Source organism: Cheilinus undulatus, linkage group 18, assembly GCF_018320785.1.
Source record: "Cheilinus undulatus linkage group 18, ASM1832078v1, whole genome shotgun sequence".
NCBI lineage: Eukaryota > Metazoa > Chordata > Actinopteri > Labriformes > Labridae > Cheilinus > Cheilinus undulatus.
In genome coordinates, this window is record NC_054882.1 from 23,994,274 (window position 1) to 24,016,650 (window position 22,377).

General features: G+C 39.1%; 2 protein-coding genes across 3 annotated transcripts in view; one reads left to right on the top strand and one right to left on the bottom strand.

The window, feature by feature from the left end:
• Positions 1–8,746, bottom strand: part of zfyve28 (zinc finger, FYVE domain containing 28) — a 28,519-nt gene extending 19,773 nt beyond the window's left edge. For both annotated transcript variants that reach the window (XM_041812766.1, XM_041812765.1), the window contains exon 1: positions 8,395–8,746. In XM_041812766.1, coding sequence (XP_041668700.1) covers positions 8,395–8,430 — 36 coding nt within the window. In that variant the 5' untranslated portion in view covers positions 8,431–8,746. The remainder of the gene's footprint in view (positions 1–8,394) is intronic.
• Positions 8,747–12,252: 3,506 nt separating this feature from the next.
• On the top strand, positions 12,253–20,091 carry cfap99 (cilia and flagella associated protein 99). The gene is made up of 15 exons (XM_041813368.1): positions 12,253–12,366; positions 12,445–12,589; positions 14,276–14,370; positions 14,801–14,907; positions 14,990–15,167; positions 15,306–15,386; positions 16,841–16,909; positions 17,027–17,113; positions 18,017–18,105; positions 18,526–18,730; positions 18,831–18,972; positions 19,055–19,206; positions 19,281–19,486; positions 19,562–19,754; positions 19,906–20,091. The coding sequence occupies exons 1-15, from the start codon at positions 12,253–12,255 to the stop codon at positions 19,981–19,983; spliced, it is 1,941 nt and encodes a 646-aa protein (XP_041669302.1). The 3' UTR covers positions 19,984–20,091.
• Positions 20,092–22,377: the final 2,286 nt, after the last annotated feature.

The window sequence follows — 22,377 nt, forward strand, 5'->3', positions numbered from 1 at the left end:
CTGGCTTTTTGGACCAAGCTCTGACCTGTGCATGTGCCAGAATTTCATGGTTCAGCATGACAGGCAGAGGTTATGCAGAGGGGTGTATGGAACTTGGGTGTCAACAGGCGTGTTCATGATCCCCTGATGGTAGTGTTGTGGCATGTGGGGATACCCCACTTCCCTGCAACAGCAGGAACGTTCTTATGCAAGAAATAATCTGGTTATACAATCCCGAACTGGCTGTTAAATTGCGTTCAAAGAGAAGACAAATTTTAGATTGACAAAAGCAGCAACTTTTCACTGAGTGGTTGAGCTCTGCTGGAGCTGCATATGCCTTGTGTTTTTATACAGACACATCGGCAGCAGAAAACACTGGCATGTCGTAACTTTTCCCAATCCTATGCCATCAAAAACTCTTCATCTCCATAATTTTATTTTGGAGAATTAGAAAAAAAACATCACTGATGAGACAGCAATCCACTCAGCTATTTTAATCAATCCTAAACATTCACTCCTCCATCAAATTACATGTAAAAACCACTGTTATTCAGTAACTTTGTTTGAATACTTAAGGATTTCTCGCCTCCAAACTCTTGTATCCAGTAAGAAGAAACATTCAAGCTCCTGAAGAACAGCATCTTCTCATTTATCCCTTGCCAACTGTTACTAAGGCCAAAATCTAATCCCAAAAATACCGGCCTACTGTTCTCCTCCTCTCCCTTCGTCCTCCCCCTGCTGCTTACACAGAGTCGGGAGCAGGAGGGCTGGCTCTTTATTTTCTGGCTCTTCTTAGAGGCTCATACTAAAGACAAAGGGCACCTTGAGTGCATTCTTTATGTTTATCATCAGATCAGCAACAATGGAAAGAGGGATTTAGAAAGTTTCTGATTGATGAGGGTACCAATTATTACTGATAAGAAATGAGGTGTAGAAGATGAGTGCAGTCTCTCAGTCGATACACGCTGATTCTCTGTGTTACCTTTAAATCTCGCTCTGCCTCCACAGCTTCTTTCCCTCAATCATTGCTTCCCCACACCTCCGACAGTAGGCCCTGATTCCCCAATCCTGCAATGAATTTAAAAAAGCCCTCAATCGCCGGAGCCTGTCTCCATCTGCGCTACGGTCAGCTCTCTAAATCTCAGCAACTGACACCAAATCAATTACCGCATGGCTGGTGGGTAAGCAGAATGGGGCATTCAGAAAGAAGGCCAGAAACAAGGCTAAATATGAAGCCAAGCAGGCCGCTGATCAGCAGTTTACTGTTCACTCATCCAACAACTTTGTGCCAACTGTGCAGACAGAACCAACTCTGCAAAGACTCTAATTGGTTTGTCCGCTCTCAGATCCTCAGCTTGCATAATGGTAATATTCAGGGACAAATGGTGAAGAGCTAAAGAGAGACACAAATGAGGGGCGAACAAGGTGGTGAAATTAATCATGAAAAAAACAGCAAAAAGGATTTTACAGACAAGCCTTTCATTGAAGAAGAAGAGCAACAATTACTGAGGAGATCAGCTGCCATGACTCATCAGTAATAAGAATGATTGGTGCATTTCCACTAAGCAACCTGTAGGTTCAGAGCAATTCTGCACTTTTTGGTTTGGTTAACCCTGGTCTTGCTGTAGCCTTACTTGGTAGGTTGGCAGTGTAAGCCAGTAGTTTGTCTGGCAACATGGTTTAACGTTGCCAACAAGAAGGGACAGAACAGATCAGCTGACTTTCCCAACTTCTTACAGTAGAAACACAAATACTTATGCACTGAACTGAACTAAACTGAACTGGACTGCTTGGAGGAGATACCCCAACAAAGACAGCAGAACTTCAACAAAAATTTGCACCAAAAATATTGCACCAAATCACCAAGTACTATGTCTTTTACAGAGAACCAGGTTCAAAACTTTCAGAGGTAATGTGGGGCAGTGCAAACAGTCTTTGGGAAACTCATTCCACCACTAGGGACAACAGAGGACAAGAGTGTAGCTGAAATTATAGCATTCCTGAAAGGGCTGGGTCTGTAGTTTTCTCTTGAAAGAAAAAAAGGGAATCTGTAGAATGAATGGAGTTGGGTCATTCATTCAACCATTGGGGGAAGTTGTTTGTTGTCGTTTATAGTTTCAGCAATAGATTTAATGGCTATACACTTAAGGATTGTTAGTGTTAACTGTAATTTTCTAATAACTTGATCCAAAATATGTTAGAAGATTATAAAGGAAAAACAGTGATCTTCAAACTGATTTTTTTCAACAATCACTGAAATCCATCAATAACCTCCATGAAAAGTTAAAACACAGGAAGTTTTTGTCATTTTATGGTTGACTCAGTATCACAATTATCTGAATCAAAATAATACATATATGTGAAACTATTATCTAGAGCTGTAAGAAAGTTATCTCGCTAAGAAGGCTAGACTAGATCAGAGCTCCCAAACATTTCAGCCCATAAATAACACTGCCAGAGACGAGGGACCCCCCACTGTCCCTGGAGATTGAAGCATACCATGTTGCTCAAAGCATCATGTACAAATATTTATTTTAGGGAATTTTAGTACATATTATCTACATTGAAGCACACATCTCACTTATTAACTATGGTTTTATTTTAAATTGAACTTCTTTTAAGGATATTTTTCACAATAATGGCAAAAATGTACCTCTTTAAAAATTTGAAATTTCTCTTTGTTTTTTTTCTTTAAAAGCATTCAGCAAGGGGTCCCCACTTTGGATACCACTGGTCTAGACCAATGATTCTCAACTGGTGGGTCAGGACCCAAAAGTGGTCATGAAGACATTTCAGTGTGTCACAAAGGTGTGCCTAAAAAAAGTAGTGACAAAAAAGTCCATGAAACTCTTTAAAAACATGTCTTTTTTCCCTGTCTCTTTGATTTGTCACATTTTGTACTGTCTGAGGTCAAAAGTGTACAATTTTTTTCACTAAAAAGATCTGATTAGTGGAAAAATATTACAAGTTTGGGTCACAATTTCTTACTGAGGGGTTGTTTCTGGGTCCTGAGGCTTAACCAATTGAGAAACACTGGTCTGGACCACACTCTCTCACCACAATGAGCTAAACATCTAGCATAGTTTCAGTAGCAAGGAATAACTTCCCTTTGACAGGAAGAAACCTTGAGCAGAACCAGACTCGGTGATGGGATCACATGGAAAAGGACCCACAAGCCGGACATGAACCCAGCCACCTGTCTCAGGGATCACAGCCTCTGCACATGTGATATGGGAATCAACCATCATGCCAATGCCCCCTTTGTATGTGTTTTCGTCCTGGCTGTCGTTGTGTGTTTGCTTTCAGCTGCACTGAAATAGTGCAGTAACTGTATATTATTTTCAAATGCAGTACAATCATTAGGACAGCAAAAGGAGAACATTATTAATGGTAATTCGATTATTTACGAGCCACATATCCAAATTGGTCTTTTTTTCTTGCTATGGCCAACTGTAAAAAACAGACCCTTTTTAAATAAGATAAATCATAAAAATCTGAAAGACTGTACAGCACTCACAAATAAAAACAGAACAGCATGGTTTTCTCTGTTGTATAGTCTTAGAAATAAATCAAATATGCTAGAGAAATAAAAATGGAGAATGAGTGTGGTCCACGGAAAAACTACATTTGAACTGAGAGCCTTTCTTTTTGACCAATCAGTTGTTTATATTACCATAGCTTTCTAAAATAAAGATGTTTTGTTCAGTCTCAATAATCTAGAACCTGTCAGATGTTTGATGACCTTATCAGAGCTCTCAGGAATTAGCTTTACATATGTTCTCATAGTTGCAAAAACCGTACCGTGTTACACTGTGATATTTTTGCCTGACATTTCGATAAAGAGGAGAGCCAGAAAGTATCATCTACCCTCAATCTGAACCGTCCCAAGGAGGAGGGATGATGAGAAGCAAATTAGAAGCATCCTGTAGATAGAGGTGAGTGCACCCAGGCCTGGTGTGAGCTTTGAGCCCATCAAACTGACAGATGAGGCGGTGTGAAGCTGAAGGTCAGCTCCTGGAGTAAACAGACAGGAGGGGAGCGCAGGCTACAGAAAAAGAGTGCAGGTTTAGCTTTCTGACATCTTGCTTGTCATCAGTCACTCTGTGAGTTTGCAGCTGATGAATGAGAAAGGAGCAGACAGCAGGCGTTTTTGCTGATCAAAAACCTGAGCCAGGTCTCGCCTTTGTTTGGGATGAAGAAGGTTTTTATGAATGATTCTCTGATTTCACCCTCTCCAACGCTTCTTTCCTTTTCTGAAAGGGTTTCCTGCAGATTGTTCTATCAAAGTTCAACACAATACACCTACAAAATACCTAGAGCAAGTAGGGAGAGCTTGTTTGTAGATATTTTGGGAAACAGAAGTGCACTATTCAAACTAAAACCAGCTCAAATGGTTTAAAGGCCTGTAAAGAATGTGAAAACTTGATGTTCAAGACATGTATCCCTTATTTTTGACAAGTCTTTCCCTCGTGGAGAAAATCCATTTCTTACACATTCATCTCTTTCCACAAGTTGGCACTTTGATGACAGAGTCAGACAGCATAGACAAATACATAATGTCCCACACGGAGCTACACATTTCTCCCCAACACACTGGGAAGGGATTGTGTAGCAGGGGCAAAAAAGAAAGTCCTCCTCATTGGGACTTATCAGGGGAGGCAAATAGCAGCTCTGGAAATATCAATAGCGCCACTTCAGTCAAGGGAACATGCTGATTCAACGTTTTTCTGTCTCCAGGAGAACATAGTTCGATAATAAACGACCTACTGTTGATGCAAAATGACAACACCGCACAGTGTACAACTCTAAATGCCAGAATATGTAGGTTGGAAATACATTTTGATTACATTTTCTCAGCCCAAAAAGACATACACCATCCAAGCATAGGAGGACGGTTAAAATGATGTCCCTCCTTTCATCACTGCTGTCTTTTCAAACTGATCGGCATAATTACAGAGGCTTTCAGCGCTTGTCTCTCCTCTCCTCCAGGGCAGAACTGGTCATTTAAAACCAACAGACTTACGTGTTATTCAGCTAATTCCTATCATAGCTATGATTTGGCAGAAAAAGCCCTGATGTAATAGCTCAGCACTTCAGAGTCAATGCTCATTCATGAGTATGACAATGCTCTGGTTGAACCCCAACACTTAGGCCTAACCCCGACAATGGGCCGCTAAACTGCTGTGACAGCAAACATGGTTAAACAGAGAAAAGAGGAGTGACGCAGGTGTGTGAATGTGATAAAGAGCAGGTGGATAATCTATAATCACAGGCTTTACAATTCATCCCTATGTCACATTACTGCTGCAAGAACTCCAGTTACTTGTCAGTGGGAAATACAAGTCTACAAACCTTTGAGGCAAAGCAAAAACTGTTGTTTAAGGAAAAGGAGCATAATCCAAAGCAGCTTTTATGTCCAACTATTGGTCAATATAGTGATAGATCACCACGCATTTTACACTTAAATGTTATCAAGGCCTGGAGGCTTGCAACAGACTTTGATGTGTAGAGAAAAAACAACCACAACTGTTGAGTAATGATCAAAATTAAAAATTCAAAACAAAGTACAGGGAGTCTTAGGATTTTTTTTCATTCCACTATGTTTCTAAGCTTTATTTTGGGCTTTTATACCTTTACTGTAGAAATAGGGCAGTGGATAAAGCTGGAAACTGGAGGAAGAGATAGAGTGGGGAATGATGTGCAAGAAAGGAGCTGCTGACAACAGGACAACTGTCTCTATACAAGCAGACAGCTGTAGCCACTAGGCTACCAGCACCTAATTTCTATGTAACTTAATACTAATTAAAAACTATTTCCACCAGCTACTTTGGCTTAATATAAGTGGTTTGCATTTGTCTGCAAAGTACTTCCAATGGAATTTTCTGTGCTCATTCTTTCTTGTAAATAGGAAACTTACCAGAAGAGCATAGCACGAGTAATTGGGACAAGGTCATAAGTGCACACCAGCTTTAAACCCATGTTAATTATTACAACATAAAGCTCACAGTTCTCTAGAAGCAGATCAGCCACAAGTTTCTGACTACAGCTTAGGTACATAAATGGCGACAGCTTTGAAAAATTGTGTTCGTCTGATCAGTGACAACTTGCCTCAGATTTCTGTATTTGTATCTATCATTTTAAGTCTCAGCTTGAAGCGTAGTAAGTTCACAATTTCTTTTCTTAAAACAAAGGAAAAACAGAATTTTCATCCTGGAGAAATGTCCACATTGAAATACAAAAAAGTGTGGCTGTCTGCATAAGATTAGGATGCAGGATAGTGGATTTTTGCCGACATGCTGATATTAACAAACTCATTTTAGCAGATACCTATATTGCTCCTGATATTTAAATGTAGATCAGACCTCAAAACTCAATCCTTAAAACACAAAGTTTAAAGTTTGAGGATAAACAAATTAACAAGTTTCAGACCTGAAAACACACTTTGAAGTGTACGGAATAATGATGAAGCCTAAAACTCCACAAACTTATTTGTTCGGACGGCCAATATTAATGGCTGATACAGGCCATTACAGCCAATATATTGGTTGTAAATACTGGCAGAAATGCTCATATCAGCCAATATGATAATTCACTATTTAAGATAATATCTGCTGATACCAATATCATGCTGAGAATATTGTGCATCCCTATTATGTAAATTTTGGGAAACTACCACAAAAAAACAAAAAACAAACAAAAAAAAGCTGTTATAACTTTAACTCTTCTTTTTAAGTACAACTTTTTGTAAAGGATGGGGCTTGTCCCTTTTCTAGCTGCAATGTTTAACTTTAACATTCAGTTATGAGGTGTGTCTTTACGTTTTGGACAAGGGGTATAAGCCACAATACATCGAGTATACCTGATATATTGCGGCTTTTGCCACATGAGATGTATAAAATGAAAATATCGTGACCATGGAGTCATGTCTGTCATCTGGCAGTGGGTCGGATTTCAAAAGGAAGACGTCAATTAAAATTTAATAATCTGTAAAATATGCTGTAAGATTACTGCGGCAGTAACACAACACATCACCAAAGATATGGCCCTAGCAAGTGTTGCTCAAAAGCCATCTCATAAAGACACTTGACCCAAAGTATGATTTACATGGGCGCAAAGTTTGTGGCTCCAAAGAAGCTTTTTCCTGGTGATCACACAGGATCCTCCTTGGACAAGGTTTGAAGGATGCTCTCAATTCATGGAACTTGTCAGAAATTCGTCCAGTGGACATCAGCACAGATAACAGAATTGAAGCTGTGAGCCTGAATGGGTGGACAAGACGGTAGTATTTTGGCTATCAGCTGCATCTTGGGATTGGTGAGTTTTTGTGTAGGTTTGTTTCACTCTTAATCTGGAAGTAATTATATTTTTTTCATGATCAACAATAGAAAACACAACAGAAAAAACATTTCATAACAATAAAAGACTGAGTTTCATTATTTCTTTCTTTTTTTTTTTTTGAGCTGAAGGCCTGTCATGGAATTATTTAGTTCGATTTGTTAAATAATGTGAGTTAAGTCTTTTTAAAAATAAGTGTGCTAAATTTAACTTAATATTTATTTTACTCTTTCTGCATACAAATAAAAAAACAGAAAGGTCAACTTTAATGACCATAGTTTAATGCAACTAAGTGGTGAATTAAACATCTATAAAGTAATCTAGAGATTTCAAAATATTGCTGCGAATATTGTTCATCGCGATAGGAGTTTTAGGCCATATCACCCAGCTGTACTTTGGATTATTATAGTCAGACAAAGTGAAGACATTTCAGAGGTCACGTTGAGCTTCAGTAAACTATAACTAGAATTTTTACAAATTCAATAGATTAATCAGTTAATTGAGCGTTTAAGTTGATTACTTTGCCCTGGTTCAATGATTGATTAGCTGGTAAACTGATAGTGGAATTACAACAGCCCTAAAATTCAATAGCATTTTTTTATTTCTTGGTTCAAAAATGTTTTCAAAATCTCTTAATATTTAATCATGCCATTATTGTTATTTGTTTTTATGATTTTGATAATCATCTTATCACCTTTATGACTGTTTATGTTGTTGTTGGAAAAGGATAAACAAAATAAATGTGACTACAATAATACATAAAGAAATAATTTCAGCGTTAATGACACGGTCAGCTGAAGGCAGCTATTAGGTTAATCAGTAAATTCATTGTACTTTGCCCCACATTAACGGTGTTAAGCCTGACAAGCGCCTGAAAACAAAAGATTCAACAACAACAAAGGGGGAGCTGCTGCTTGGTTAATACAGTGAAACATCAGGAACACGGGCTAACGTTAGCAGATGTGAGGTAGTGTATGAAGTGTTCAGGCTAGCGGCTGTTATGCTAGCTATCTCCAAAGCTATCTTCTAAAAATGACTGAATGCAGGGCTGACAGACCGCGGGGACCCAAGACAACTTACCTTGGGCTTGTACAGCCACTTTCGAAAGCGGTTCATCGTTTCCTCGCCACCTTCCTTTGTCACCAACCCCTCCTCTCCTCTCCTGTACCTGCGTGCCTGACACTATCAACGGCTGGCTGCTAAGCTAGCTCGCGCTGCTGGGATCCAAAACAGGAAAATGTACCAAACACAACGTAAGGTAAGTTGTCCTGGACGTTACAGTACGGCTCTGGAGGCGTTCAGATGCGATATTCGAAAGCTGTGACTTATTTCCATCTTCACTGAATCCCGAGGTTGGCTGTCCGTCTCCCCCGCCCGGCCACTTTCCAAGTCCCGATGATACAGAGAAGCGGAGCACCGACGGCTCTGCTGCTCACTACCCCTCTAACGTTAACTGATGACAGTCACGTTGACAACATTCACCTCCCACTTTCCCAGGAAGTGATGCCTTCGTGGGCTGCTCCCAAATACCGTACTCCTACACGCCTTCACTGGTATTCTGATTCACACATGAGGCTAAAATGAATGTGAAGAAACAACTATTTTAAAACAACTTATCGGTTTTAATAATTTCTTCATTCATTACACTAGATAAAATGTGGGCCCCATTTACTTTTTTCATATTTTTGCTCTTATTTATAATTTAGTTGTTGGTTTTTTGCTGTTTTTTTTCTTTATGCCCTCATACAAGCTGCTACAAAATATTTTTCTTAATTTAATTGAGTTTCAGAGCAAACCGTTTAAATCTTCTTGTAAGAAAAACTTTTTTATCAACAACACTGCAAATTGAAGGTCAGGCTCACAAAAAAGGAAAAATACTATTTTTAATCAGGAATATAAAGCACAGAGGTGGAAAAGTGCACGACTATTGTACTCAAGTAAAAGAACAGTTTCTCTGGTAAAAATGTACTTAAGTGAAAGTAAAAGTTATGGTCTATAAATCTACAGAAGCAATAATAGAAAGTATTTAATTCAATTTAAACTTTACTTTATTTACAGTGTACTGAGTAGCTACTGAGGACCTGTACAGGAAAAATATTACCTTTCCTTACTGGCAACAACAGCATAAGAATAGATCCCCGACCAGGTTGGTCAGGTAAAGTCACACCTTTAGAATAAATTATAATAAACAGCAAAACTGACAGTTCTTATTTAACTCATATAGAGCTAAATTTAACAATTTAAATTTGTTCTGCTCCACACAACATCAGGGTTAACAGCACTTATGAAAGTGTTAGATATTTTACAATTTGACAGAGCTACTGTATTTTCTGAGAATATTTGGCAAAGGCTGTCTTACCTAACAAAAATAACAGATTTAAACTCATGTAGAGACAATGCATACTGATACACTGTAGATCAGTGGTAGGCAACTGGCGGCTTGCGGGCCAAAATTGGCCCACGCCAATAATACCTGTCCCCCCAGATGGGTTTGATTAAAAACTGATTAAAAATATATATATAGTGCTTAACAAATTTATTAGACCACCCTAACCCTAACCAAAGCAAGGTTTATGCCACAGCTGCCCTAAATTAACAGCATTGGTAATTACCAAAATCATTTTTTATGTTTCTGCAATGATTAATACACCAATATGTAGAAGCTCTTTAACCCAAATGATATTTTTATTGCTAAAATATAACTATTATTGTTATCCATGAATTTTCAAATTTACTGATTTACCAAAAAACTGAATAAATAGTAAAGCACATTAATATTTCTTGATTAAGATGTCAAATTCTAGTTATTTACTTGCATTCCTGAACAGAAAAATGAGTTTCAGTGGTTGAATGTTATGCTAGATTAATTTCTGACTTCTCAGAGAAGCCCAATTTGGGTATAAAAAGGTGAATTTCAATTTGAAATTCCTCATTCCTGTTCAAAATGGTAAAATGTGGAGAGCTCGCTTAAAATGAAAGAGTCCGCATTAAAGCACTTCATGATGCAGCTGTGGCATAAACCTTACTTTGGGTAGTGGTCTAATAAATTTGTTAAGCACTGTATATATTTGCTATCACAAAAACAATTCCACACAGATTTCAGACCATTTATTCAGAGGTCGTGACAAAATATGATGAAATAAAATAAAGCAGCATCTTCTTGACTTCAGACACACACTGGCTTGAGGTAGGAACTTAATTGGTACATGTGATCTCTGAGAAAAAGGAGGAAAAAAAGAAAAATCGCTCTTTGTGTGCCACTGTAACAGACAAAGTGCAAAATCTGTTTCATTGAATTAAAAACAAATAACAAGCTTGGCTCAAAGATCAAATAAATAAATAATAACATCCTGTAGCAAATTTATTGACTTTAAATAAATAACTTTATTAAATTGTGTTTTTGTGCAAGGTATACTAGTATAGATGAAAAAGTATTTTTTCAGTAGAAAAGACAGGTTTTGCCTGATGAAGATGTAATTTTGGCCCACCATTGAATTAGTCAGAAAAAATTTGGCCTGAGGCCAAACTTAGTTGCCCACCTCTGCTGTAGATTAACATAGTAGTCACAGCCTTTATATCTCACTCAATGGATAACTTCAGTCATGGTGCAAAGGTGTCTCACATCGAAGATGACAACAATTCATGAAAAACATAACTAGAAGAACCTCAGCAGGGATCACTGCACAACAGGCGACAACCAAACACATCTAAACACATTGAAACACTAAAACACTCTGTCTAAGGGCATAGTGGGAAACTCCACCCACACATCCCCCCTAGATTAGAAGTGGCAGCTGGCGGAGTTTAGATCAGTTGACTCTTCAGAGTTAAACTAACACTGTCAAATAACTCCAACTTTGAAGACCATTTCTCTCAGAATGGAGTTAAAATCACACTTTGGGAAGTATCAACCCTGAGAAATCAGCACTCCAGTTTTTGTTGTGTCCAACAGCTGTTTTGGGATGTGATGTGGAATTATTCTCTTATTATGGGCTACTGTGTAGCCAACAAAGGTGGTAAAAGAACAGTCACTCAAGTGAAACAGCTGTCACTCTGGATGAAACTTGCTTAGTAAAATCACTGATTTCAAAATTTATTGAAAAAAAGTACAAATATTTATTTGAGAACATTTTGACCACAGAAAGACACATCAACAACTTTGTTAACGTGCTCATTCAAACTGCTTGCGTTAATGAGATTATGACAGGAATTCTGATGTGTTAAGATATTTCTCTCAAAGTCCAGTTTGTCTTAAATAAGCTTTTCCCCGCGAAGCACTTTCAAGAATTTTCCCAGCAGTTAGGTGTAAAACTCACTCTTTAACCGCCTTAATCTAGTTATAGGCTACTTTCGTAATTGTTATTCACCGTGCATTCTTTGCTGCATTTGTACGCTGATGTCTCCACTACAAGTTTTCCAACAGCACCTGAAGGCAGCGCAAGGATCGCACCGACGTCACGATATGCTACGTCATCATTATTGTTATGGCAGCCAACAAAGGATCTGTCACACTGTTAATCTGCACACCACGGATCAAAAACAATTAATGTTTTTTTTTAATACCCTGAAAAAACAATACAGTAATAAAACGCTTTAATTCAACCAAATCCTATTTGACATTTTCTGTTTTTGTAAAGTGTTGCTCTGTTAAAATTAGGAGCTCGAGCTGTGATGCTTTGTGTTTACGTTAGTTTGTTGCTAAGCGACGACTGAGCGTGGCAGCCTCGCGTCGAAAACACGCCGATCCGTTAGTTTCCACTTTCAGATGTACTGTCCTGCATTCCATTTTTTTAATTTAATAGCAACCAATTTGGTCACTAAAAGACTGAAGAATAACTTACTCAAACTATTCCTGCGTATTGATGACATCTTACATTTTTGTGGGTTTTTCTGTTAGCTCAGACCTCCTCAACTGCTTCTTGTAGCCCTCTGTACAAAATGGCACTAAGCTATGCTTCACTTGCCAAGGGGGCCATTGCTCTGCTCGACAGGTTCAGTGCAGGCAGACAGTGTCTGGATGACTTCACTGAAGATGCTTCAAAGGATCTACAGGTACTGTAGCGAACTTAGGTTAGTGCTTTGAGGCTGCTTGAGCTTACACCTGAATGTAACATTTGTTATCTATCACAGAGCATGGACACCGTTCACAAGAAGTTCATACTTGATGTTGTTTCTGGATGTGCTGAGCATAAAAAGTTACTGGACGTAGTCATCGACGTCTTCTATGGCCAGAATGGGAAATGTGTATCTGGAGGAGATCACAGTCAATTTGCCAGTAAGTTGAGAAATTAAACTTGTATTCTCTATAGGTGAATTGTATGCAATGCTTATGAAAGTATTCAACCCCATGGATGTTTTACCCTTCATTGATTTTAAAAATCAATCATGGTCAATATGATTAGGCTTTTCAAAAAAAAATTAAAATTGCAAGAAAACTTTCATGTCAAAGAGACAACAGTTTTACTCAAAGTAATGTCAATTAAACAAAAATAGCCTATGTGAAGTAAAATAAGTGATTGCATAAATATTCAACTCCTTTAAAGTGACTGACCTAATTCAACAGAGGTCCAGACAATTGGTGCTAGTAGTCTCACAATTAGTGAAACTGGGAACACCTGAGTGCAGTGAATGTGTCTCAAGTGGTTGTAGTATAAAGGCACCTGTGTCTTGAAGGTCCAGTCACTGGTCAATCAGTATTCTTGGCTACCGTTACACCATGAAGACAAAAGAACACTCAAAGCAACTCAGAGAAAAGGTTATTGAAAAGTTTAAGTCAGGGGATGGGTACAAAAATAATTTCCAAGGCACTGAACATCTCCCAGAGTTCAGTTAAATCCATCACCAAGAAAAAAGAGGGAATGTGGCACTTGTGTAAATCTGCCTAGATCAGGCCGCACTCACAAACTGAGTGTGACAGCAGTAGACTGGAGAAAGAGGCCATCTAGACACCTATGACTACTCTGAAGGAGTTACAACCTTCAGCAGCTGAGATGAGAGACTCTGTATAAAACAATTTTACCCACTGGGTTCTTCACCAATCAAAGCTTTGTAGGAGAGTGGAAAAGAGAAAGCCACTTAAATCTTGACTAGAGTTCACCTAAAGGCATGTGGGAGACTCCATGGTCAAGTGGGGGAAAGTTCTTTGGTCTGATGAGACCAAAATAGTGTTTTTTGGGCCACCAAACAATGCATATCACCACAAATACACCATCCCCTCTGTGAAGCACAGTGGTGGCAGCATCATGCTGTGGGGATGCTTCTTGGCTGCCGGCCCTGGAAGGCTTGTAAAGGTAGAGGGTAAAACGAAAGCAAAATATAGGAAAATCCTGGAGGACAATCTTTTTCAGTCTGCCATAGAACTATGGCTTGGGAGATGATTTATTTTCCAGCAAGACAATGACCCGAAGCGAACAGCGAAAGCTACACAGAAATTATTTAAAGACAACAAGGTGAATGTTCTGGAGTGGCCGAGTCAAAGCCCAGACCTCAGTCCAATCAAAAGGGCTGTTCATGCCTGATTCCCATGAAACCTGACAGAGCTTGAGCAGTTTTGCAAAGAAGAGTTGAGTTAAATTGCAGCTTCCAGATTTGCAAGCCTGATTGAGACCTATCGACGCAGACTCAGTGCTGTGATTGCAGCCAAAGGTGCATCTGCTAAATACTGACTCGAAGGGGGTTAGTATTTATGCAGTCACTCATTTTACATTACATTTGTTTATTTGATTTACATAACTTTGTAGAAAACTGTTTTTGGTTTGACATAAACAAGGATTTTTTTTTGTCAAAAAGGCCAATTATATTGATCATAATTGATTTATAAAATCAATAAAAGTGTAAAACATCCAAGGGGTGAATGCTTTTTATAGACACTGTTACAACATCACATTTAGCCATGGGTTGAAAAGGTACAAGGCTGCACTGGCCCATAAATCTAACAACATAATGTTGTGCTTTTCCTCAGTTGTCTGTTATCTTGCCATGTTTGCCCTTGATGACATCGGGCTTCAGCGTTATAGCAGCATTGTTAAATCTCTGAACACGAAGAAGATGCACATGGTAAGGACTCTCAGTTTCTTATAATAGTAAGCATTCTTATATTTACAGTAACCAGCCATCAGAGGTGATTTTGGACCCTTTTTGGCATGCTGGAGCACCCCTAAATTTCATCCCAGCACCCCTAAAATAATCATAACAAGACAAAATGCCCCACCATATTTCAAAAGTTAAACAGAAATGGTGCAAATATCTTTTTTGTCTTATTTTAGCAAATAAAACTCTAAAATCAGAATGTCAGGATGCAGATAATAATTAATTCCTCCATAAATTGATGGGAGAAAACACCAGAAGTTAATAATGCATAGATAGCTCTTTTAATGAAATAAAATGTATTTTAGGGTCTTCTACTTAATGCTAAGTACTTGGTAAAGGACTCTGCCAGACATTAAAGCCCTTGACTGTGTTTTCTTTTCATTGTATTTGTCTGTAGTTTCTGACTTTCTTCTTTACAAACCTAACCACATGGATACAAGAGGAATGGAATAAAATCTATGATGCTGCCTATGTGGAGAAACACTGGATCGGCCCTCTGCTGAGGTGAGTACAGGAAAATATTTAGAAAGGGAATTAATGTCATGCTTAGGCAAGAAATAACTGCACCCTCCAATTTGTCCTTTAGATGGCGCCCTGAGATCAACTCTCTCTTGGACCAGCTTTCTCTGCAAATATCTCAAGGGAATGTGATAAAGAAATTTCCAGCAAAAACCACTGAGCCCAAGGGGTTTTCTCTTACCAAACCCAAACCTCCTGCTCTGCCTCTGCCCGAGATCATCCCACAGCAGCAGAAATGCAAACCAGTGAGCTTTAGTTACAGATACGCATGTTATTCACCTCAGACATTGCCAGGGGTGTAAAAGACATCATAGCCAGCACGAGTCAATCAGATGTATATCGTGTACCACATAAGTCATGTTTCTATTGAATTTGTCTTACAGGTACCAAGTAGCACATACAGGCCTCCTAAAGAGATGCGGATGATTGAGGAGATCAAACAGAAGAACCATCAAAAGACTGAGGTACAGTCTCTGCTATGTACATTATCTGAAAACAATGAGACATCTGGTGACTAGAGCAGCTAAACACAGAAATATATCTAATCTAACAGCAAACTGAAAACACAGAATAGTTTTAAATGCTTATGTTTCAAGGAAACGTGCATATTAGGAGATTTTTACTTTATTAGATTGGCATTTATATCCTTTTAGGCATGTTGTACCAAAAATCACACTAGAGTTCTACATTCTGAGAACATTTACAAACAAGTCTACACTATATTGCCAAAAGTGTTCGCTCCCCTGCCTTGCATATGAATTTGGGTGACGTCCCATTTTTAATCCATAGGGTTTAATTTGGTCCGGCCTTTGCAGCTATAACAGCTTCAACTCTTCTGGGTAGGCTTTCCACAAGGTTTAGGAGTGTGTTTATGGGAATTTCTGACCATTCTTCCAGAAGGACATTTGTGAGGTCACACACTGATGTTGGACGAGAAGGCCTTACTCTCAGTCTCCTCTCTTATTCATCCCAAAGGTGTTTTATTGGGTTGAGGTCAGGACTCTGTGCAGGCCAGTCAAGTTGATCCACACCAAACTCTCTCATCCATGTCTTTATGGACCTTGCTTTGTGCACTGGTGCACAGTCATGTTGAAACAGGAAGGGGCCATCCCCAAACTGTTCCAGCAAAGTTGGAAGCATGGAATTGTCCAAAATCTCTTGGTACGCTGAAGCATTCAGAGTTCCTTTCACTGGAACTAAGGGGCCAAGCGTAGCTCCTGAAAAACAACCCCACACCATAATCCCCCCTCCCCTCAACTTTACACAAATGCTTGGCACAATGCAGTCAGACAAGTACCATTCTCCTGGCACCCACCAAGCCCAGACTCGTCCGTCAGATTGCCAGATGGAGAAGTGTGACTCATCACTCCAGAGAACACGTCTCCACTGTTCTATAGTCCAGTGGCGGCATGCTTTACACCACAGCATCCGACGCTTTGCATTGCACTTGGTGATGTATGGCTTGGATGCCGCTGCTCGGCCATGGAAACCCATTCCATGAAGCTCTCCACGCACTGTTGTTAAGCTAATCTGAAGGCTACATGAAGTTTGGAGGTTTGTAGCGATTGACTCTGCAGAAAGTTGGTGACCTCTGGGCACTCTGCACCTCAGCATCCGCTGACCCCCGCTCCGTCATTTTACGGGGCCTACCACTTCATGGCTGAGTTGCTGTCCTTCCCAATCGCTTCCACTTTGTTATAATACCACTGACAGTTGACTGTGGAATATTTAAGAGTGAGGAAATTTCATGACTGGACTTGTTGCACAGGTGGCATCCTATCACAGCACCACGCTGGAATTTTTTTTTTTTTTTTGGAAAAATGTAATATGTAGAAATCTAGTATGTATCTTTGTATGACAAACATATGAAATACACTAATGTTAACCTAATAAGGACATTATGTCTTGTTTTACAAAGGAGCTGCTCTATGAAGCAAACATGAAAAAGTTCAGATGTGGAAACACACAGAAGTCTGAACACACCAAGGTATCAGTTGTTTTCTTTGTATTATTTTTTACAATAAAAATATTCATCCTCTAATGAATTACAAAAATAATCCAGTATCTGTTCAAATCTCTGATGAAACACCCTTTGTTACTGCAGAGAGTGATGTCACAGATTAAGGAGGAACTGGATTCAAAACTGAAGTTCAATTCTGTTTATTCCTCTGGTCCTCCGTCCTCTAAAAAGGTAACAACTGATTATTTGTTTTGCCTGGGGCTGCACAATATATAGCAGTTTTGTTGTTATCGCGGTATGAGCATTAGACACACAGCAAAAGTATGCATTGGTTGCAATAGATATGAAAAACTGTTTTATGCAAACAAGCAATGCTTTCTCACTCAGTATGTGTACACTTCACATGCTCTTGCACCATTTTCATGCAGCCATAGGCTGTTTTACAATTTGGCAAAGGTAGGAAACTGCCTGAGGCCTCTTTCATCAAGGGGCCTCCAGGCAAAGGCAAAGATGTGGAGATTTTGAGTTATATTGTGGTGATTGCTAACATTTTGGTTTGTAGTTCTGTGGCTCTGTTCGCTGCTTCGAAGTATTTTTTTCTTCTATGTTTGCTTTAATTAAAATGGAGAAGAAGGGCCTTATATTGCTCTTTGCCTGGGGCTTCCACGTTACCAAAACTGCCCCTGTGTGCAGTCAGACTGAACTCAAAATTGCTACCATGCAACTCCAACAGGAATTGTTAAAAATGAATTGCTAAGAAAACGACTTATTTTGGAGTCAGGAGAAACATGTTGTGAATAGCTATAGCTAAAGCTAATAGGCATTAGTTAATTTGTCATACTTCATATTATAGTCACAATACTAAAAAATAGAATTGCACAACATATCTTTCTTCATAAAGCATGGGTCTAACATAAAATAGCCTCAGGGTTAAAGTAATTCAAATGTTAATTTCAGATAATCAAGCCTTTAGAAACTCACAGCATTTAATACTTCATATTGCAGAAAGACAGTATCTTTTTTTTCCAGTATGATACACTCCCACACCAGCCTTAGTGGAACATCATGGAACTGATTGTAAATGTAAGAAGGAATAATGCCAACTGATGTATGTATATTTCTTCTTTTGTTCAGACTAACAAATTATCTATCAAGCTAAACAATGCAGCAATCCTGAGGCAGCGGGTGCTGTATGACCGTCATGTGGAGGAGGAAGTGCAAAGGTAGAGCATTTATTTTACATTGCTTGAACTTTAATTTCAGCATGGTTGTCATTTTATGATAAGAACTCCAAAAAATGCTGCACATCACCACAAACACACCATCTCCAATGTGAAGCATGGTGGTGGCAGCATCATGCTGTGGGGATGCTTCTTGGCAGCCGGCCCTGGAAGGCTTGTAAAGGTAGAGGGTAAAATGAATGGGTTAAAATATAGGAGGACAATGTTATTCATTCTGCAAACGAACTACTGCTTGGGAGATGATTTATCTTCTAGCAAGACTATGAACCAAAGCATACAACTAAAGCTATAAAGAAATGGTTCTGTTCCTCTTTACCCCAGTCCCCACATTACCTGAATTCACTGTGAATGAAATTTGCTTGTTGCAAAAATGAGAAGAGTCATCACTGTATTTGTACGTAGAATAGAGCGCCTGGCTGAGGGTGCCTTCGAGCCATCATCCTTCCTGCAGTGGCAGAAGGAAATGCATGAGAGGGATCTCCAGGAGGAGCCAGCTGCCATGGAACGCAGGCATTTGGAGGTACTCATCAGTGATAAAGAGGCTGCAATGGCACGCACATGCCTAATGGAACGCAACCAGAAGGCTGCTCAGCTGAAGAAGGAAGAGGTAGGTGAAGGTCACTGGACAGCTGAGAAAAAAATCAGATACATTTACAATGTGTAACAAGAGAGGTCATCTATAAAACTATGCTTATTTTTGCTTCCAGACTGCTGAGTTGATGAGGAACTATGCTGAGAAGAGGCTGCAGGAGGAAAAAGAAATGAGAGACTTGGTGCAACAAGTAGCAGAAGGCCACAAGAACTCAAAGGCAGCTAAGGAGCGGATACAGAAATTCAAGCAAAGCATAGGTATGCCTCCGTGTTTGGCATCAGGCATGTAGCAGTGATGTTATTACAAGGACATGCTGTCATTCTCACAATTTTTGTGCAGTCAAAGAAGTGTCAGAGGAAAATCGAGAGCTTCTCCGTCAAGCTCTAGAGGAGGCACAGGCCGAGCTCAGCAGGAAATTTGAAATAATTCAGGAAATCCGCTCCCTTAAATCACTTCCTCGTGACAGAGTGAAGAACTTTGATGACACACAGGTGAGTGAATGGAAACGTGAACGCCATATCAAATTTGATCCTGCGTTGTGGTTTCATTTTCTGTCCTGTGTTAGACTGCAGGACATGAGCTCCTAGGTGAGATGTCCTTGTTTGAGCTGAAGGAGCGGCTCGCCCTCCTCAAGGAGGCACAGCAGGCGGAGAAACAGGGGAAACGGGAGCAGATCCTGGAGGAGAAGCAGAACAAGAAGGAGATGCTGCTGGACCACCTGGACAAAATTGGCCTCCATAGGAGAGCACTGGCACAAGCTGCAGCCATTAGGTCAGGGACACATTAGGCACTGGAGCATAGAAATATCCCACACATATATTTATAATGAGTTTTGGCATGTTGCAGGAGAGAGGAGAGGAAAAACAGGCTGAATATTCGGCAGGGAGCCGCTCAGGATGAGAGGGTTTTGGCTCTGCAGAGGAAGCTGGAGGAGAAACAACAGGAGCACCAAAGGCTGAGGCAAATAGAGAGCAAGAGGGCAAAAGCCTCCAAGCAAGCAGCTGCACAGTCTGTTAAAAATATCGAGACACGCAACAAAGTGAGTATGATAACCAAAACAAAGAAAAACCTAACTGACATCTCTGTAAATAAGATGTTAGCACTGTCTGTTTTTGTTAGTAAAGGGATTCATCATGCCAGTAGCAGTGAATAATGTTGCTCATGCCTGTCTCTGTGTCTCATTCTCCCAGATGGAGATAAGCTGGGAGGAACTGGAGCTGAACTTAGAGCGCCATATCCAGAAGGAAACTCCTTATGCTGTCCTCTGATGAAAACTTACAACACCTAAATATGCTGCAACACAATGCTTGTGAATGCTTTACTAGTACAAAGGCTGTAGTATAATTAGCTTCTTATCTAAGGTTATGCTCCAAATTTTATATATTTTCCTAAAAAATATGCACAAGTTTTTGAATATAACAGTGATCTTTTATCAATGAATTCACTGATTCATTTGTGATCATGTTAGGCCATTATTAGCTTTCCAGAAAGTACAAATATCCAGTGTTATTTATTTAGACTGTGACTGTGATCACAGATCAAAACAGATCAAAAGAGACAAAAATGTTTCAAAATGTCAGAAATATATTATAAGAGGCAAAAAATGTCAAAGAGTGTCATAAATACAGTTTAAAGAGGTAAAAATTAGTGGAAAGTGGCCAACAAATGTCAAAATTGGCCTTTAAAGGTGGTGAAAGACAGTTGAGAGTTGTAGAGTTCAAAATCTGCAAGTATATTTATTTTTTACATTAGAAAGGCTTGATGCATTTTTCCAGCTCCAAAATGAGGTAACTCAGAAAAGATGCCAGCACCTTATGCTACTGATCCTATGTACATATTTATATCATCAATAAATCACAACTAGGGCGGGCCCTTTTACTGAGTTTTTCAGGGGCCTAGCAAATTCTGTGGGGGAGCCTGATTCTGAGTATTAATGGTCATATTACGTTTTTTTTTAAATCTCCTAAACATAAAATCCCCCCACCTCTGCATGGAAAGGGAAGTGAAGCTGTAACTTATGACTTGAGAAGAAATTTCCGTTCCTCAAAACAGGTTTAATGTTATTCTGTAGTTTTTATGTTTTGGTAACAACTTACTGTAGAAATGTCATCCATGATTATTCAGAGGGGATGCACCAGACTCAGCTGTCAGAAAATAACCACTGAAAAGCGGAACAATGACAAAACAACAGAAATGTGACCACTAACTTGTATTAGCTGCATTTTTAAAAAAATCAATTACAATGTTTATGTGTAACAAATATTATATTATGTCTGCTGGTGTGTAACAAAAAAAGTAGGCTGTCTTTTATTTATCCTTCAAGGGAAGGAAATTCATTTCATACCCCATTGTAGAACATGCTACACACTTGAAAAACAACATTATTTGACAAGGTATAGTTTAACAATCAAGGCTTATAGTATCCAGGTCATAGGGTATTTAATAATAGACAGTTGATGTATTAATGAACCAAACTGTTTAAACCTTGTTTATCTTCTATTTGACCATGCAAACATTTGCAGTGCTTCCCACAGAGGCACTGTAAATTCAAAGTTATCTATCTGCATTATGAGTGTCAGAATCACAACAATTTAACATGCATTGTGCACGATTTCTGCAGTCTCACGCCAAAATACACTTTGTTTAATTAACTTTGACTTGCAACAAGCAAGACACTGGTTCAACAGTAGATACACCAGTTGCAGTGGAGCTCTATTGTCATATGCTTCTGAGTCAAACCACCCAGTACAGAGCCCTGTGTCAGCAGCTCTGACATGGAGGAGGATGTGGGGTTTTTTCGATCAGTGAGCAAGCAGAGAAAAATGCAGTTTAATTTATGCTGTTTACTGTAACTAAATCACTCTCTTCTGTAAGGCTACTGTTATTTACCTGCCTCAGTGGCCGGTTAGTTGAGTAAATTCACCCGACACTGCTCAAAAGTACCCGCATTTGGCTGGTGGCAGGTGCTAATTTCCAACCCTGCTACACACACAGGCTGAAATACATGCACAAACAGAATCCTACATGCATTTATGGAGAAATGTTAGATTCAGGATAGGGCTGTCACGATATCAGATTTTCACTTCACGATTATCATGGGCAAAAAAATGTCACAATAAAGATATTATCACAATATCAATAAAAAATGAAATAATAATGGTACAATCAATCAAATTTATTTTTTAACTTTATTTATATTGTGTTCTCTCTTTTGGCAGATGATTTACACTCAAAATACCTGTCTAAGGAGGTACTGAGACAATATGAAAACAGTAACTGTACAACTGCATATAAAAAGTGCAATTACTCTCAATAGCTAGTTAAAAGGTAACCAGATGAACTGATAAACAGAAAATCCACAAGGTGCAACATCTGCTGTAACTACAATATTAATAACTTTGGAATAATCCAATGTCTACTGAACAATCCCAGGCATATTTTTCTTTTTCTGTTTCCATTCTGTTTCCAAACTGTGTTCAAGTGGCACTGGATCATTCACACGATATTATCATATGCACATTTTTAACATGATATTGAAATTTTATTTTTTAATACAATGATTATCGTCAATACCAGTATACCACGACAGCCCTAATTCAGGTGCTACACATGAAAGAAGGTCTGATTGGAGGTTAGATGCCTCTCTCAAATGTGCATTGGCA

Excerpts from the sequence above, each read along its gene's own strand:
- cfap99 (XM_041813368.1), top strand. The coding sequence starts at position 12,253 with ATGGCACTAAGCTATGCTTCACTTGCCAAGGGGGCCATTGCTCTGCTC. Across the intron at positions 12,590-14,275 it reads AGATCACAGTCAATTTGCCA|TTGTCTGTTATCTTGCCATG; the intron begins GTAAGTTGAGAA and ends GCTTTTCCTCAG. Across the intron at positions 18,731-18,830 it reads CTCAGCTGAAGAAGGAAGAG|ACTGCTGAGTTGATGAGGAA; the intron begins GTAGGTGAAGGT and ends TTTTGCTTCCAG.